Below are 18537 nucleotides of genomic sequence, written 5' to 3' on the forward strand. Positions count from 1 at the left end.
AATGCTTCAAATAAATTTTGTATTTTAAAAATAATATTAATGACCTAAAATCTGCAGGCAAGCACAATGATATGTTTTTCTAGAGAATTTAATGAATAGGTCTATATATAACCAATGGTACTCATTTATAAGACTGCTGATCATGATTAGCGAATTATATTATAGCAATACGAATAACTATTGAGCACTTACGTGTTTCAGAGATAGTGACAACTGCTTTATATACATTATCTCATTTAATCCTTTTGGTAACACCATAATATTCACATTTTAGGATAGAGGGATGGGTGATGGGCAGTAAGGAGGGCACTTGACGTAATGAGCACTGGGTGTTATATGCAACTGATGAATCACCAAATTCTGCCAAACTAATAATACACTATATGTTAACTAAATTGAATTTAAATAAAAAATTTTTCAAAAATATTGTTTACATTTTATAGATAAGCTCACGTGAAGATAAAAGAGATTAAGAACCCTGCCCAAGATTATAAAAGTAATAAATGGCCAAATTAGGTTTACAACTCAAGTATTACTCCAGAGTACTTGCTCTAAATTTTTAAAAGCTTTAGTGCCTCTCTTAAATATAGTCTGTGGCCCTAAAATAAATGCATACCAGTTCTTAATGAGGCTTAATTCATACCTTCTTAGCTTCATTGTAACACCAGTAAATTAAATCTTCCAAATAATTCAACTAGCCATACTTTTTCTTTTTTAGCCCTCATAAGTGAGTTTGTAAAGGTATAATTATATAGGTATGGATATGCCTTAAATAAAACCAAAGTTTATATATACAAAATCTAACAAGAGAATTATCATCATTACAAAGCCTGATGAAATGGAAGTGATTCTGGTGACAGACCTCTACTTAAATCCCAGTTTTTATACTTTTTCTACCTGTATGACCTGGTTAAGCTGTTTAACTTCTCTGTATCCTCCTTTATAAAACTGGAATAAAACAGGATTGTATAAGGATTGAATGAGATAATGTATGCACAGAAACTAGCACAGTTTTTAAAACTATACTGTTTTCTCTTCCCTTGGTTTCTTAAAAGATAAGTACTTTTGGTATGTGGGAAGAAGTATAATTTTGTTTTTATTGTTAACTTTATGCTGATACCTTTATATGATATATGATACCCTTGGTTCTTTCTCTGATAGCTAATTTATTGGTTCCCTAGAATGAACAATACTGAAATTATCAAGTAGTCTCTTCTCCCATTTCCTACTTACCTAGCATCTAATGTAAATAATGCATTTACTCTCACAGTAAATACCTATATAGCAATTCAGAACTTCTGCTTTCCATTCACTCTTCTCCATCCCCTCCCTCAACTTTATATTTTTATTCTTGTATAATACTTGCGTGGTTAGAATGTGTAACTCTTGTATACTACTATTCTGTTACCCTTATGGCCATTGCTTTTTATTAGTTCTACGGGTAATATATTTAATTTTACCATCAATCTGTATGTCAGAGTTCCTCTAATCATTAATTGGTAATTTGGAGCTCATTCTTTTTTTTTTTTAAGTTTTTATTTATTTAAGTAATCTATACCCCAGTGTGGGGCTCAAACTCACAAGCCCTGAGATCAAGAGTAAATTGCTCTTCAAGCTGAGCCAGCCAGGTGCCCCTGGAGCTCATTCTTTAGAGAGGAACTCGTGGAAATATTATTCCCTGAGTTTTTGCATGTACAACAGCAATTTGTGTGTAGCTTTAATTTCTAAAGATCAACCTGATTTGTTATGAAATCCTTGATTCATCTTTCCTAAGGTACCTTAAATATGTTATTCCATTGTCTTCTGATTTCAGTCTGATTTTCCTTCCTTATATAAAGACTTGGGTGTTTTTGCTTGGACACCTAAAGGATGTTTTTCCTTTAATGGCCAAGTGCTTTACTGGTCATACACAAGTGTTGATTTTTCTAGATAAATGTTCTCAGTTGAATAGTACTCTTTCACTATAAAAGTCAACTTTTATTTTTATTTCTGAAAAGTTTTTTTCAGTAATAGTTTTTAATGTTTCTTTTGTTGCACTGCTTTGTTTTTCTTCTTTGGGGATGCCAGCTATTCATATGTTGGCTCTTCTTTGGTTCTCTGTGTCTCTTACTTTCTCTTGAAGTCTTATTTTTTTAATCTCCTTTTTTATTCTGTTGGACTGTTGTTCATCTTTCTTATTTCCATTCCCTTTTTCCTTTTTTGATTCCTCTAGTTGTAAGGCAGACTGACAGTATGAGAGACAGGTGAGAGGAAGGGAATGGGTACTATATTAGTCAACCAACAATGCCTGCCACAGGCTAGAATCATTGGAGGAGAGAGTCTGTGTTGAGTAAAATGAAAAATGATATTTTTTAATGGCAATAGGATGGATAATCAGCAACATCAGCTATTTTTTATATAGTTTCTGGGAGGTAGAGAGAAACCCTGCTTTATATGTGCTAGCTGTTACTTCCGATTACATTGTTCATTTTTATTTTGCCAGGACTTACATTTTTAGTGGTCATTCCATTTTATTTTAAAATACAGGAGAAAGAAATTTATAATATTCTGTGCTCTTTGGGACACTAAACAATAGTCTGCCTCATTTATTCTGTCTAGCATATACATATCTAAATAAAGTGAAAGAGGAATCCTAAGATTAGCAAAAGCTGATAAAAATTTTAAGATTTATCAGCACATTAGAGCTTAAAGAACTAGAAAATCTGAAGCGGAAAACTTTTTTAATAGCATCATATACCAGTTCATGTGAAATTTGAGACCATAGTTGATATAAAATTAATGATACTATATTTAATAATGCAAAGGTTTTAAAAGCATGAAATTCTCATTAGCTAGTAAGTTATATCTTTTTTAATCACATGTAGTTGGATAATCTGAAAAAGTTTCCTCAGTCTTTGAATTTCTAAAAATAGTATCTCCATTAAGATATTTTTATATGCTCATGGAAATTAACAGTGAAAATTCAGCCAAACAAACAGTATGCTTTCTATTTTTCCCCGGTATGATTTGAAGTTTCATTTGAATTCCCTGCCACTAGCAGTTCTTAACATTGTAGTAGGTGGATGGTGAGTTGCTTTCAAAATACAGTTTTTAAAAAATGGGTTTTCTCCCAAGACAGAATACACAGAGACACATAAGAAATTTTCATACATCCATGACCCCAATGAAAAGACTCTGCCCTAGATATATATGTTTATAATTAAAAATCTTTCTTTTAACTAAATTTAGTATACACTTCTAAAATTTGGCAATTAAATGGTCTAGGGCCATCAGAAACTACTAAATGCTGAGTGAACTGATTTACAGGATCTGTCAGAATATAGTTGCTACATCATTATTTAATCATCTTTTTTTTAGGGTGGAATATTAGAGCTGTTCTGATAAATGAGATTGTAGACAGTTGTAGCACTGAGGAAATTTGCTCAATGAAAGTTCTTCTTTTGTTATTGTACTTTATTAAATCAATTCACCTGGAATTTTTTGTTCTGTATTAGAAGTTTACATTTTACATTCAGCTTATCAGATACTTGATTTTAGAAATTGATTTGATAGGATGAAAAATAATCATTAAATTAAAGAGGGGAATAATCACAAGTAATTTCAAACCTTTCAAAATTTTGTTTCCCCAACCCTGTTCATGAATTTCCTAAAAAATGTGCTAATTTATAGTTTGTTTTTACTTTTTTTCCACACTGTAATGGAAATACTAACGAGCAATGGAAAAATGCAATAAATGAAATAAAGAAACAAAGAAAAAAGGAACAAAAGAAAAACCGTTTTAGTAGTAGGTGACTGGTCATCTTTTAATTTACAAAATGTAATATTATATGGTATAATGTGTTATTAACAGTTATAAATTATTTTTTATTTTCTTTCGTAAGTATTACTGCTTTGTATTTATTGAGGACAAACAAGATTATAACTTTCTGTATACTGACTTTTAGATAATTAGGGAGGCTTGGCTGCTGTATTAGCTTGGAATACAGGCAGATTATATAGTATTTTAATTTTCTTTTATTAGTTATTTTCTTTAGTGGCACAGAAACTTATGATGTAATTATGTAGGGTACTGACTAAAACATAGACCTTTTTAGGAATAACCTGTATTTTAGGGACTAGAAACTCTTCTTTGTGACCTCTCTCTACAATTAGAAATTTAAACTGGGAACATATACATGTACATTTTACAGTATACACCTTCACACTCAAGTAGCTTTTAGCTTCAGTGTTCAGGCACATTTAGTTCAGTGTATGTTAAGCCGTACATGAATTCTTTCATCTATTAAATCGATTTTAAAACCCATTTAAATTGGGATGCCTGGGTGGCTCAGTGGATTGTCTCCCTTCAGCTCAGATCATGATCCCAGGGTCCTGCTCAGCGGGGAGCCTGCTTCTCCCTCTGCCTGCCGCTCCCTCTGCTTGTGCTCTTTTTCTCTCTCACAAACAAATAAAATCTTAAAAAAAAATTTTAATTAGTTTTCTTTTAATACAGTTTGGAAAATATTGGTCCACCATATTCCTTGAAGAGAGCCTTTTGTGTATATACGGTTCGTTAAAGTTGCTTCTTAGTCTTATTGCCCCTCTGGGCCAAACATTTCCAGTTCCTTTAGCTTTTTGTATAGATCTTATTTTCAGATACTTTAATCATCTGTGGTTTTTGCTGTACCTTCTTCTAAAGTCTTTTACTGTGTAAGGTGTGAAGATCAGAATTTTATATATTTTAACTACCTTAGGAAAGACATGGTCATTAGAGTGGTAAGTTTACCTGTTTTTAGTTACTTTTTACATTTTGTACTTATTTTTTATCTTTTAGGGTATTTTTTTGGTTCACAGAAGTAGGAGGACCAGCCATACATTGAACATATGTGAAGTTTGCCAGTTTACTAGAGAAATGAATCCATTGCTAAAAGTATCTGTAGTTCTTTGTAGCACTGTTTCTTAGATTCTTAGAGCAAATTATTTCTTCATATAGAAGAATATAGAGAAACTTCGGTAATTACTCAGAAACAGTCTCTGCACAACTATGATTTTATTCATTCAGTAAATATTCTGTTAAGGCATTGTTCTAAATATTGGGGGTAAAGTATTGAACTAATAAGCAAAATCTTTTATATTCTAGTGGAAAATAATAAATAATACTATGTCAGGGTATGATAAATATAACAAAAAAAGGTAATGCAGGATAAAGAGTATAGAGAGAGTGACAGTGAGGACAGGGTACTAGTTTATAGAAGCATAGTCTTAATTGTGCCATCTTGAAGACTTGCAGCTCTGTACATTAGTGTTTACTTCTGTTTGACATTACTCAGGCATGTGTTTATTAGATAACCTTTTGTTTTCATCTCTTCAGCGGTGCTAAGTTGGCTGCATAAAAGCAGTTTGCTGTTAATCTTGACTGGTCACTTAATGTTCACTGTGTCAGGTAAATGATGGAGATGAAAACTATGTAAGAAATAATAATGTGGTATCTGTGATAGGCATAGGTTTCAACTAATAGAGGATTCAGCTGATGACATACAAGTCTCCCAAAAGACATGTGATTACTCTTAATAGTATTAAGCCTTAAGCACTATATATCTCATGCAGATCTTAAGAGGTAGAGTATACAGGCTAATGCATGCCATACTTGACTCATGTATAACCTGGTCCCACCTTACCACAAATCTTACTTCCACTGAACTAGGGATCTGCATAAAGATTCTGAGTCTCTGATTCCATACCCACCAACCTATACCCTACACATCTGCTTCTCAGGACATGCCCTGCCTTTCTATAATAAGCCCTTTTTCTTCTTGGCTTATCCAAAATCAAATCAAATGTAGGGTTCAGGTTGCAAGTCCTCCTTAAAACTTTTCTTTTGTTATTTTTTTAAAGATTTTATTTATTTATTCAACAGAGATAGAGACAGCCAGCGAGAGGCGGAACACAAGCAGGGGGAGTGGGAGAGGAAGAAGCAGGCTCATAGCGGAGGAGCCTGATGTGGGGCTCGATCCCACAACGCCGGGATCACGCCCTGAGCCGAAGGCAAGCGCTTAACCGCTGTGCCACCCAGGCGCCCCTCCTTAAAACTTTTCTTACTGACTTTATTCCACAGTGATACAGCTCTTTTCTAAACGTCTCCTCCATTCATAGTCTGTCCCATATAATTTTTTAAAGATTTTATTTATTTAGAACACAAGCTGGGGGCAGGGGGGAACAGAGGGAGAGAGAAACTCAAGCAGACTCCCTGCTGAGTGCAGAGCCCAACATGGGGCTCAGTCTCATGATCCTGAGATCATGACCCAAGCTGATATCAAGAGTCAGGTGCTCAACTGCCTGAGCCAACCAGGTGCCCCTGTGCCGTATAATTTTTGTATATATACCATTTTATATGCTTCTAGTTTTCTCTTCTCTCCCTACCAAGTGAAAGCTTTTTTGGAGCTATACAGTGCCCAGTATCTGTTCACACTATACGTAGCTAAAAAGAAAACTTATTTCGTCTATGCATACACTTCTGACACCAAATGTGTTGATTTTCCACACCAAGAAATTCACCACTTCTCTGTGAACACCAACTGGGTGTCCTGTAATTTATTCATTTCTGACACTAATGATCCAGAGTTAACTACAGATGCACAGGTTAAGGGCTCAGTCCCAGGAGACCATGTCCCACTTCACATGGCAGTCATGAGTCTTGGCCTCTTGTACTTCTGACCGACTGGCTCTAAGTCTGGGGTTCCCACCACCCACTCCTCAGGTTTGATAATTTGCCATAACTGCCCATAGAACACAGGGAAACACTTCACTTATTGTTACTTACCAGTTTATTATAACGGATACAACTCAGGAACAGCCAAATGAAAGAGATGCATAGGTTAAGGTATGGAGAAGGGGCTCCATGTGTACCACCCTCCAAGCACCTTGATATGTTCCCTAGCCTGGGAGTTCTCCAGACCCCTTTGTTGAGGATTTTGATGGTGGTCCCAGTAGGTGAATAGGATTTATTAAGTCACTGGCCAGTGGTGATTGAACTCCGTTTCTAGCCTCTCTCCCCTCCCTGGAGGATGGGGAGTGCTGAAAGTTTCAACCCTCTCATTATCACATTGTTTCCTGTGATAACCAGGCTTCATCCTCCTGGAGTTACCACATTAACCTAAACTCAGGCGTGTTTGAAAGGGGCTTCTTATAAATAACAAGAACTGCATCTCTTACCCCTTATCTCTCAGGAAATTCCAAGGATTTTAGGAGCTCTGTGCCAGTAACCAGAGATGAAGACCAAGTATATATTTTCTTATATCACAATATCGCTGTAGGCCAGTATTGGACGTGAAAAATAGGCACTGAGTAGGTTGTGCCGGTGAAACTCCGTAGTAGTCCATGAGACTGTACTAACTCTTCAGAGGACTCTGCTAAATTTTTTATCTTTTTGCATGTGTGCAATCCAAAGCAAAATTATTTGTATAGTTGGTTGATTAGAAGATTATTTATAAATAAAAACTGATATCAATTTCTGTTTTTGTGTTATAATGTCATACTTAACAACTAAAAGTTAGATGATAATTAGACCAGATAAGCATCACTCCTTTGGATAATTGGGGAAAGATGTGTCAGACAAAAACAACCTTTATTCAGCTCCCAAAACTGTTGTTAGGCTTAGAATATTATGGAACTCATAGAAGTAAAAATTTGTTATTCTGTGGTGAATGATAAGGCCCAGATCTGGTAATGCTTTTTTGGGTGTTGTAATGTCTGTGCATTTAGTGTAGCGATCTTTTTTTTTTTTTTTTCCCCTCCCTTCTGTATGTGGCCTACCTAAATGTTTATTGAATGACTGTTTTTACTTTGGGACGTAATCTTCCTTTTTTATTTTTAGGGCACTAGACTAATATGTTGTTTGATAGCTAATAAATGAAGGCACATTTGGGGCTATACTTCTGCATTTTATAGCTGTTAGGTTATAATAAAAAAAAACTTTAAGTGTATTTTCCTTTCTTAAAAGATAGATGTAGGTGTGATGGAGGTTGATGGAGGTGAGTTAAACTAAACCTTTTTTTTTTTTTAAGATTTTATTTATTTGAGAGAAGAAAGCATGAGTGGCGGGGTGGAGGGGGGAGGGACAGAGGGAGAGGGAGGAGCAGGCTCCCCATCGAGCAGGGGGCTGGACGTAGGGCTCAGTTCCAGGACCCCGAGATCATAGATCCGAGCCAAAGGCAGACGCTTAACTGACTGAGCCACCCAGGCGCCCTAAACCTTGCTTTTGACTCTGATTTTGACAGCAAGTGAACATTTCCTATTACTTTTAAGATGCTTGGCACTCATATATATATTTATATGTATTAATGTATATTAACTATATTTATATATAGTTAAATGTATTATATGTATATATTTTATATTTTATAATATATATATATATATATATATATATATATATATATTTTTTTTTTTTTTTAAGAGGACGAGGGGGTTTGGGGGTAGGGGGAAGCAGGCTCCACACCCAGCACAGAGCCCAGTGAAGGGCTCAGTCTCCCGACCTGTGCTCATGACCTGAGCCGAAACTAAGAGTCGGATACTTAACTGAGCCACCCAGGTACCCCAAGATGCTTGGCACTTTTTAAGTAGATACCCTGCTGTGACTTCTAGTTTATTCGCTGTGGTAAACAGACATTCCTTCCCAAACCCTGAACTTACATAATTTAGTTCATTACTTCCCTAATGTAAATAAGGCATGCTGGTTTTGATTTAATTTTTTCCCACTATAGTATAGAAAGATGTGAAGTTTTTTGCTTTTTATTGTTAGTGATACACTACCCCTTACAATCCAGTGTATTCTTATCTGGAGGTTTCTGATCCTGTATTTAAAGAACTCTGGAGATTAAATTGGGTGGGTTAGGAGTCCACTGGAGAAAGAACACGTTCCCAGTGAGTATGGACTGCAAAATAGTCTTTCTTTGTTAAATATTTTATAGGTGTTGTTTTTATTTTCTAACTCCTGTAATTTCAGTTTCAACAAGTGATATGAAGCAATAAATCCCCCAATTTACTAGCTTAGGAGGCCAAATTGTGAATATATATTTAGTTCTTAAAAACTGCTACCAACTCATCACGTTTTCTAATGAGGTTGGAAATCTCCCTCCTAGGGTGGTAGAGGAGGTATGTTTGGTATGAAGGGATAAATTTGGGTAAAATTTTTTAGGCATCGTCTTAGTTTTTATTTGGCTTTCTTTCATAGTTGGTTTATGAATTCTTCTTAAGATTTTTGGAGAGCCCTGATTTCCAGCCTAGCATTGCAAAGCGATACATTGATCAGAAATTTGTACAACAGGTAAGGAATTCTTAATGTCTTAAATTTTCTTATGTTCATCTTATCAATGATTTATTAATTTGTGATTAAAATAGTCTTTCAAAACTTAAATGGTTTATTTCACTTTAACAGCATTTAATACTCTTGCCAGACAATTAGGGTAAAGGTGAAGTAGCTTTGAGAATACAAGGGTGTTTTAATCACAAGTGAGCTTCTAATGAAGTCAAGTGAATTTCTTATCCAATACTGAATTCTCATAGTTACTTTATGAAGATCAGAAAAGCAAGCCCTTCTGGACAATCTGAGAAAGCTTGGTATGACCATTCAATCTAAAGGGAAGAAGCCTTCTTTTAAATTTTTAAAGTCTCTGAACTTGAACTTTGACATGTGTTTTAAGCATTGTGACTTTGAAATGACAGAGAAAAAATGGAAATGGAATCATTGTTAGGAGTTTAGGTGTTAGGGTCCTTCCCTGTTATTAATTACCAGTGACCTTTCCTTTTTCCTTTCCCCTTCCCACCTTAGGCATTCTAGCCACCCAGTTCCTAAGCCAGAGATAAATGGGATCTTTACGAAGAAAAGGAGATAGAGTGAAACAATGTGATACCTTCTTTTATTTGTTCTTTTTTTATTTTTATTTTTTTAAAAGATTTATTTATTTGAGAGAGAGAGAGAGGGCACACACAAGTGGGGGCAGGAGCAGAAGGGGAGAGAGAGTCTCAAACAGACTCCCGATGATTGCAGAGCCTGACACAGGGCTCAATCCCAGGATCCTGAGATCACGACCTGAGCCAAAATCAAGAATCAGCCACTCAAATGACTGAACCACCCAGGCACCCCCTTCTTTTATAAATCGGTTATTAGCTATTATTTTTTGGAACCTAATACTGAAAATTTCTCAGAATGTGTTCATTTTTATTTTTATTTTCAAAATATTTTCAACGATGTAAAAGCCTCTTTTTAACTATGGGGAATTGGCTGGCCCTAGACAAGATTGTGAAGTAGAGCAGATCTTTCTACATTCATTTTTTCCTCTGGAAACTTATCAGTATGTAAGGTCTCATTAGGAATTTGATGCTCTCCTCTTCTAGAGTTATTTGCATTTTCAAGAAAGGTAGAAGATGAGTGAGAAGGTAGTGATGAACCCAGTGCTGAGGCTGGGATTAAGATCGTTAGGAGGACCTTTCCTACCCTCTTACCACCACTGTATGATAAAGATTCTACAAACGTGAGTTCCACATATTTGGAATTCATTTTTGGTCATTTACAACTACCTCTGACCTCACATAAAGTATTCTGACTAGTTGCTGTGAGTATATTTAATGGAGAATATCGTCAAGAATATGTTCTTCAGCCATTCAAGCAGCTCCTCATAAATTATGAAGAAATACTAGGTGTGTGCTAACAGTAAAATTTACATTTTGATCTACAAGTAAAAATGCGATTAGATGGAGCTTTGTTACTTTGGTAATTGCAAATGAATGCCTATTTATTTCCTTCTGTAGCTCTTGTGTGCTGCGGAAGGAATAAAGCATGTTAAGGAGCTCTGTTAGTGCCGTATTAAATTGTGTTTAAGATAAAAGCAGGTTGAGAGGAACAGTTGCCCTAGTACTTCAGTCTGGAGTTTGAGGTATTTCTGCTGCTGGATTATTCCATGGATTTCAGGGGGAACTAGAAGATAAGCGGTAGAGTGGGACCCATTTTCTACCTTCTCTAAATACCTGAATTGTCTGAGAAGCCAAAGCCCAATAATTTGTTCTTAGCAGTTTAGACGACTATGCTTTCATAGATCACTTCTCTTAGTTATTCTTTACTATGTTACTTTTGTATGTAAGGGAATTCTCAGCTTTTGAATTTTGAAATTATTTGATTACATGGTAATTTTAAGACTTAGATGTACAGGAAAAAAAACCTTAAGCATAAATGTGGACATTCATTATTTCAAGAGAAAAAAACACTTGTATAATTCCAAGGTAAGTTCAAGTCATAGGATCTCAGAAGAAAAACAGGAAACTAAGATTAGTGAGTGCGTAGTTTTATGTGCCAGGCACTGTCCTTACATGATTTTATATAAAGAACTAGACCATGTCTAATTCCACGCAGCTAGTAGCTGGGACAATCAGGATTGGAACTAGACTATGATATTACCGGCACGTAAAAAAAAAAAAACTAGTTTCACCCTTCCTCATTTTACCAATGATGAAAACGCTCAGAGGTTATGAATTACCCTTGAAAACACAGTTAAATATAAGTATCACGGCCAGAATACGAAACAATTGCCTGATGGCTAGGTTTGTATGTGTTTTATTACATGAATTTATATCTATTTATATTTCTAAATAGATTATTTTATTTAGATTAATACTTCGAAATAGGCTTCTTTAAATAGCTTTGAAACTTGGCTAACAGCTATTCTCTAGTTTTATATTTTTCTCCTGAGGATCAACTTGTACTAGATTATAGTTGTTCTTGAATTAAAACATGTCAGCCTTAACAATTAAGGGCCCCTTTTATTAATTTAAAAGCTTGTCTTCTACGTAAACCCAACATCAGAAACTTGGATTTGAGTGTCTCAAGTGAGTGGTTTAACCATTTTTAATTAGAATAATTTGAACTGAATTTATTAGGTATATAAACACAAATTCTATACTCTGGATATTTTTTTTTTAAACACTAGATTTTTTTTTTTTTAAGATTTTATTTATTTATTTGACAGGATAGAGACAGCCAGCGAGAGAGGGAACACAAGCAGGGGGAGTGGGAGAGGAAGAAGCAGGCTCATAGCGGAGGAGCCCGATGTGGGGCTCGATCCCATAACGCTGGGATCACGCCCTGAGCCAAAGGCAGACGCTTAACCGCTGTGCCACCCAGGCGCCCCTATACTCTGGATATTTTTGACTGGACTCTCAGTCAGGACTTTAATAACCTAGTGAACAAAGAATGCAAACTATAAACAAGACATTTGTTTAGGGGTATATAAAAATGACTAAAGTCATCACCGCTCTCAAAAAATATCCACTCTAATAATGAGATGGATATGTACAATTACATATAATTCAAGACAGAATGGGAAAGAACTTTGATGAGGTTCAGAGCTTGCCATCTTGACTGTAATTATCAATATCAAAGTACAGAACATAGAATTTCTTGATGACTTCATATACATAATTATATTTTATAGAGGGAGTATTTTAAAATTTTTCCTTAGAAAATCCAGTGTTTTATTTAAAATACAGTAGTACCATTTTTTGACAGAAGAAATTCACTTTCTGTACCATTTTAAAAATGGAAATTTGAGCTTTTGACTTTAAATTTTTCACAGATCTCTTTATTCTGTCTTTGCTGAAGAGTTGTGTAGAGAGGTATAGGAAAATGGTGATTTGGGCACTTTGAACTGGTTTAAAATTTTGCAGCCAGTTGCTAAGGTGACTTTAAGTAAAAATCTGTGGTCTTATGTTTTATTTCATTATTTCATGAATGATTTTTGCTCTATTAGCATGTATCTGCTGACTTGATTTTTAGTGTAAAACCACAAAATAGCTTCGGTTTGTATAAATCTTTCCTAGTAAACTGTAAATACTCATTTGCACATGTGTATTTTTTAAACTTCATTTATTTATAATGACTTGCAGTTTGCAAGTTTAAGATTTTTGTATGTAGTTTTAAATTATTAGCATTAAAAATCTCTTAAATTACAACACTCTAAAATTATAAGCCATGATTAGTAGTCAAGAATAGGATAGAATTTTAAAATGAGTGGCAAGGCCAAAAAAAAAAAAAATCCCACTTTTTTGAAGGGTTTATATTATGTTGTTTTTTGAAATGAAGTGAAAAGAAATGTTCCTTAAGCTCTTCTTTAGCTTCATTATTTAGCTGGAATAAAATCAAACTAAGGCAGAATCCTTAAGAATCTTTAAAAAAATTTTTTTTTAAGATTTCATGGGTTATCTCTAAATCAAATTAGAATAAAGTGAAGTTTTAGCTCAATTATTTTTAAAAAGTAATTTCTCAGATTTTTTTTAAAGCTCCTGGAGCTTTTTGATAGTGAAGATCCCAGAGAACGTGACTTCCTGAAGACTGTTCTGCACCGAATTTATGGGAAATTTCTTGGATTAAGAGCATTCATCAGAAAACAAATTAACAACATTTTCCTCAGGTAAACTGGTCATATATTCATAATTAGCACTTTTTTCCCCTTCCATGTTTTCTTTTTATTTCAGTTCCTTTAGATTAATTTTTAGTATCTGGACTCTATTGATAGTATTTGAGTCATTTTTAGCATATTTCATGGGTGTCATTTGATTGCATGTAACGTTTTAGAAACTTGTAACCTACTTCTCATGTGAGTGGATAGTAGTAATGAAGACGGTTTTTAATAGGTAATACCAGTGTTCATGTTTAAAACTTACTGAATTTGTCTCGTTACCTATTTCTTTGAGCTTTTTGTTTAAAAAATATGCATAAATACTATTTAAATCATTTGCTCTTGAAAATACTTTCATTTGTTTTTCTGACAAAGCTAATTTATATGGAGCCTATATTTTGACTACTTTATAAATGATAATCTGTTGAGTAGTTGCTTCTAATTAGGAGATTTAGCTTTAATATACCTACATTTCAGTTTTGGTCTGTTCGTTTTGATTGGCATTCTGGCAGAATTAGGCTAGCATTCCCACGTTGTAACAATTAGAAAGCAGTTAACAGCGGTCTCCTCTAGAGAGAATATCTTTCTGCAGGTCTCTGTCCTCCTCTCCTAAGTCCACTTTACTCATTTAACACCATCCCTGTCCTGTAGTCATTTGAGTTTATGACTTCCTGCTTTAACAGCAAGCCTAATCTTGTAAAGCCAGGCAGCCTGTGTAGTTTAGTTTAGTGAAGCTATGAATAAATGTGGCTGTATTACATGTGGGTCCTTTTCTCTTGGATTTTCCTATGGGTGGAGGTTTCCTATTTTGAAAAGTATTTCCTTGAGAAAACCCATCTTTCTTTTAAAATTTTAAGTAAAATACTCCAGGTGAAATAATATTCCATTATCTTTATGGCTAGTTTTAGCAAAAGTTAACTAATTTGGGACAAAATACTTTACAAAGAATTCCTGAAGCATGCTTGTAGTTTCTTACAGTTGCCCTTAGGATTGATTTCTTTACCTTCCTGCCTTCTTCTCTGAGTTTAGTTTTCTAATGTTTGAGTTTTCATTACATCTATCTTTCATTACATCTATCTTTATTTTAAATTCAGGTTTATATATGAAACAGAACATTTCAATGGTGTTGCTGAACTCCTTGAAATATTAGGAAGGTAAGTCAGTTTTTTTTTGTTTTTAAAGAGTTAAATAACTTTGAATGTTTTATGTATTAGACTCTTAGCTAGGGTTGGAGAAATTATTTCGTATTTTAGAGTTTAAATATAGAGCACAAGACATAGTTTCTCAACTGAATTCTTTTTATAGCTTTTAAGCGGTCAGCATATTAAAGTACTTGCCATGCAAGACATCTGTTTTAGAATAGGCTGCCTGCTTTTGAAGCTGCGGCATGTTTTATACCTGATCTTGCCAGACTGCCTCAGAAATTTATAGGATCTGATTGGGAAGAAATGAAATAAACTGTAGTGAATCTCTGATAAAGTTATAAGAATTCTTGTTGAGATATTGATAGGCCATTCCTAATCCATCTGTTCTTTTTAGAAGAATCTATAGCCTTTTAGTTTACATGAACATTTTGCCTTCCTTATTCATCACATAGCGGTATTAACTTGAGAAGATTAGGCCCCCTCTATTTATTTTATTTATTTTTATTTTTAAGATTTTATTTATTTATTTGACAGAGATAGAGACAGCCAGCGAGAGAGGGAACACAAGCAGGGGGAGTGGGAGAGGAAGAAGCAGGCTCATAGCGGAGGAGCCTGACGTGGGGCTCGATCCCATAATGCCGGGATCATGCCCTGAGCCAAAGGCAGACGCTTAACCGCTGTGCCACCCAGGTGCCCCTGGCCCCTTCTATTTATAGTTAGAGAATGATTATGGAGAAAATTCTTAATTTCAGATCTTTCAGCAAAGTAGGAGAAACTTCAGAATTTACTTATTGCTTCAGAAAATATAGAAAGTTCTAACAGCATTGTGATATTGACTCCCTGTGGCTTCAGGTAGGAGAATAAAGGCAATAATGCATAAGTAAAGTGACAGGCTTTATAGAAAATGAAGATAGAAATTATTTAGTGGGACTTTAATTGGCAGTCCCAGTTTTCTTTTGGGATCACTGAATGACTTAGAGGAACCAGACTAGTTTGAAGATGGGTAAGTGATTCAACACTTTGAATTTGATTGAAGCAGAACGCTATTCCTTATGTACTCATGGATATAATTTTTGGAAATAAAGTAGTAACTACTTAACCCTTCCCCCTGCCTTTTTTTCCCCTCCAGTATTATCAATGGCTTTGCATTGCCACTGAAAGCAGAACATAAACAATTTCTAATGAAGGTTCTTATTCCTATGCATACTGCAAAAGGATTAGCTTTGTTTCATGCTCAGGTAAGTTTCAGACAGATTTCAAGTGAAATGAATATTGTTTCAAAGGCTGATATAAAGGTAGAAAAATTCAGAAATACTAAGGCAGCAATTTTAGGTATAATTAAGCAATTTGCTTTGTAAATTGCTCAAGGCAAATTTCATTATAATTTAAAAGTATTATGATATTTAGCTTTATTAAATAAGCTCAGTGCACTTTAAGTGTAAATAATAGGAGAGATTAATATCAAGTTTTCTTCTTTTCTGGTCCAGGCTTTGACTTTGAATGAACCCCACATATCTGTAGAATGTTCCATCTAGCCTTGATAGCATAGCTGGTCACTGATTTTAGTCTCCATGAGTATTTAGAGAATAATATCCTATCAGTACAGGTATACATGCAGAAACATGCCGAAAAACTAAAATGTTAGCTTTAGTTCTGTTTCACTTAACTTTTACATTCAGAAGGTAACTACTGAAAAAAAAGAACATCGTTTTTGACCTAGAAGTTACTTTCAAGGTTAAAAGTTACACAGTTGTATTATATTCATGTTTATGTATTGAGATAAAGTAAAATTTATTAAAATGAGGTAGTCATTTTTGTTAACTAAATATAAAAATCCTGTATCACTGTTATTCAGTAATATTTATAAACTGTTCCTTACATTTTAGCTGGCCTACTGTGTCGTACAGTTCCTGGAGAAGGACACTACGCTGACAGAACCAGTAAGTGGTCTACTTCTTTTTATGTCTCTAATCTACATTGTAGCACTTTGTGGTAGGTTTCTTTATACCCTTGTAAAGTTGTCAAACAGCAGTAGTAATATACTTTAAAGTCATTTAGAGGGAATGTTGAGTTAATCTGCGTTCAAAGAACAGTGTTGGGAGGGGGAGTTCTCACAAGTTAGAAGTTGTGTCTTGAATAACTTAAATAGAGATTAATATTAAAATATCATGGTTGAGATGTGTGATGACAGGATCCAGTGACTACAGTGAAATTTTATATGCATCTTATCTTCACTGATAATCTTTATATTCTTCATTCACTTTTTTAAAGATTTATTAATTTATAGAGAGAGTGCACACATGAGCTGGGGGAGGGGCAGAGAGAGGGAGAGAATCAATCCCAGGCAGACTCCCCACTGAGCATGGAGCCCTACTCTGGGCTCAATCCCATGACCCAAGCCGAAAATGAGTTGGCTGCCCAACCAACTGAGCCACCCAGGCACCCCTTCATTCACCTTTTAAAATTAAAACATACTGTGAGGATCTTTGGAGTTTTGTTTTGTTTTGTTTTGTTTTTAGAAATAGGATTTCCCTCTTATTAATGATAAACCACAGGATAGGGATTGAAAACATTTCCTTGCCTTTGGTGACCAAGATGTAATCTCGGAATAAGGGTTATTTATGAATCAGCATAGCAATTCAGTCTTCAAATTCTGCTGTGTGCCTACAATGAGAAGATTCAGGAGAGAATATAAATGTTATTATGAAAATTGAAGATACAAGAAAAAAAAAGATAGGGAGAAAATAGAAAAGTATGAAAGCAGACAAAACAACCTTTTAACATTGATGAAGTATGTTTTCAAGGCATCCTAAATCTAAATATTTAAACTAAGCATTCTTGAAGAATAGCAAAGGATTTGAAGGATTTAAGTAAGATTTTCTTTATTATGAAGTTACTTAGGCTATCCCTAGGCATGCTTGAAAGATTATGAACTTGTATTCTTCCTCTGACTTGAACATCCTGTAAAGGAACAAAAGATATTTTTCCATTCCCTAACACGTAGGGTTTTTGAACTTTTAGACTTGCATATCTTTCTGGAAACAGCTAAAAAACCCGTTTTTAAAGACAAATCAGGAGAATTAGAAGCCTAGTATTTACATGAAACCACATAAACCTCTAAAGTGAATTAAAACTTAATATAAATCCATGGTACCTCTCCTCAGAATTAAGACAAAACCCGTAACATAATAAAGCATGGTTCATAATAGAACTGTAGACAGATGTAATTTAAATATAAATTAATACTGGATGGATGGGGGAGAAGATAGGTGATTTCTTTTTATTTAAAGAGTAGATTGGGGAGAGGGATGATGGCCAGATGTCTGTCTTAGGTGAGCTGAATTAATGGAAATAGAAACAGGATGAGGAGGTAGGAAGGTAAATGTCCAAGTTGCAAAGGAAAATATTTTTCTGTAGATCTTGCAGTTTCTACCATAGGCCATTCAGCACCCAAATTATGGCCATGATACTTGGGTTTGAGCCTTAATACTCATTCTCTAGAAACCTGGTTTTCATATCAAAGCTTCGTACAAATTATAAATAAGTCAGAGCTTTGGCTAGTTTATTACATTATTTGTGTACCCATATCTTCAGCTGAAATTATTTTATTTTCTAAAATGGAAATGATTGTTACTTCTGTTTATGAAAATAGTGTATTAATTTAGTTCACACAATACAAAATCATAAAGCACAAGTTGGAGGAAATTCCTTAAAATCTTGTCTTCTAAAAGATAACCATCTTTGGTGAATATATTCCTAGCATTTTTTCTATGCATATATATGTGTGTAAGTTAAACAGTGGGACAGTGCTGACCAGGTTTTTTCACTTCTCAGTGTAATGTGGCTGCCTTTCCATATTCATTGTTTTCACTGGTAACATCAAATTCCATCATATGGATTACCATAACACACTGAATCTTCAGTTAATGGACACATGAGTAGTTGAAACATGTTGCTGGGTGAGG

General features: G+C 34.6%; 1 protein-coding gene across 1 annotated transcript in view; it reads left to right on the top strand.

The window, feature by feature from the left end:
• PPP2R5A (protein phosphatase 2 regulatory subunit B'alpha) overlaps positions 1-18537 on the top strand; it is a 65493-nt gene that overhangs the window by 38544 nt on the left and 8412 nt on the right. Inside the window, exons 4-8 of the mRNA XM_045787856.2 lie at positions 9212-9304; positions 13309-13439; positions 14522-14581; positions 15702-15810; positions 16459-16512. Of these exons, the coding sequence (XP_045643812.1) occupies positions 9212-9304; positions 13309-13439; positions 14522-14581; positions 15702-15810; positions 16459-16512 (447 nt within the window). The remainder of the gene's footprint in view (positions 1-9211; positions 9305-13308; positions 13440-14521; positions 14582-15701; positions 15811-16458; positions 16513-18537) is intronic.

Source organism: Ursus americanus, chromosome 2 (assembly GCF_024610735.1).
Source record: "Ursus americanus isolate L20-20 chromosome 2, mUrsAme1.1.p, whole genome shotgun sequence".
Lineage (NCBI taxonomy): Eukaryota > Metazoa > Chordata > Mammalia > Carnivora > Ursidae > Ursus > Ursus americanus.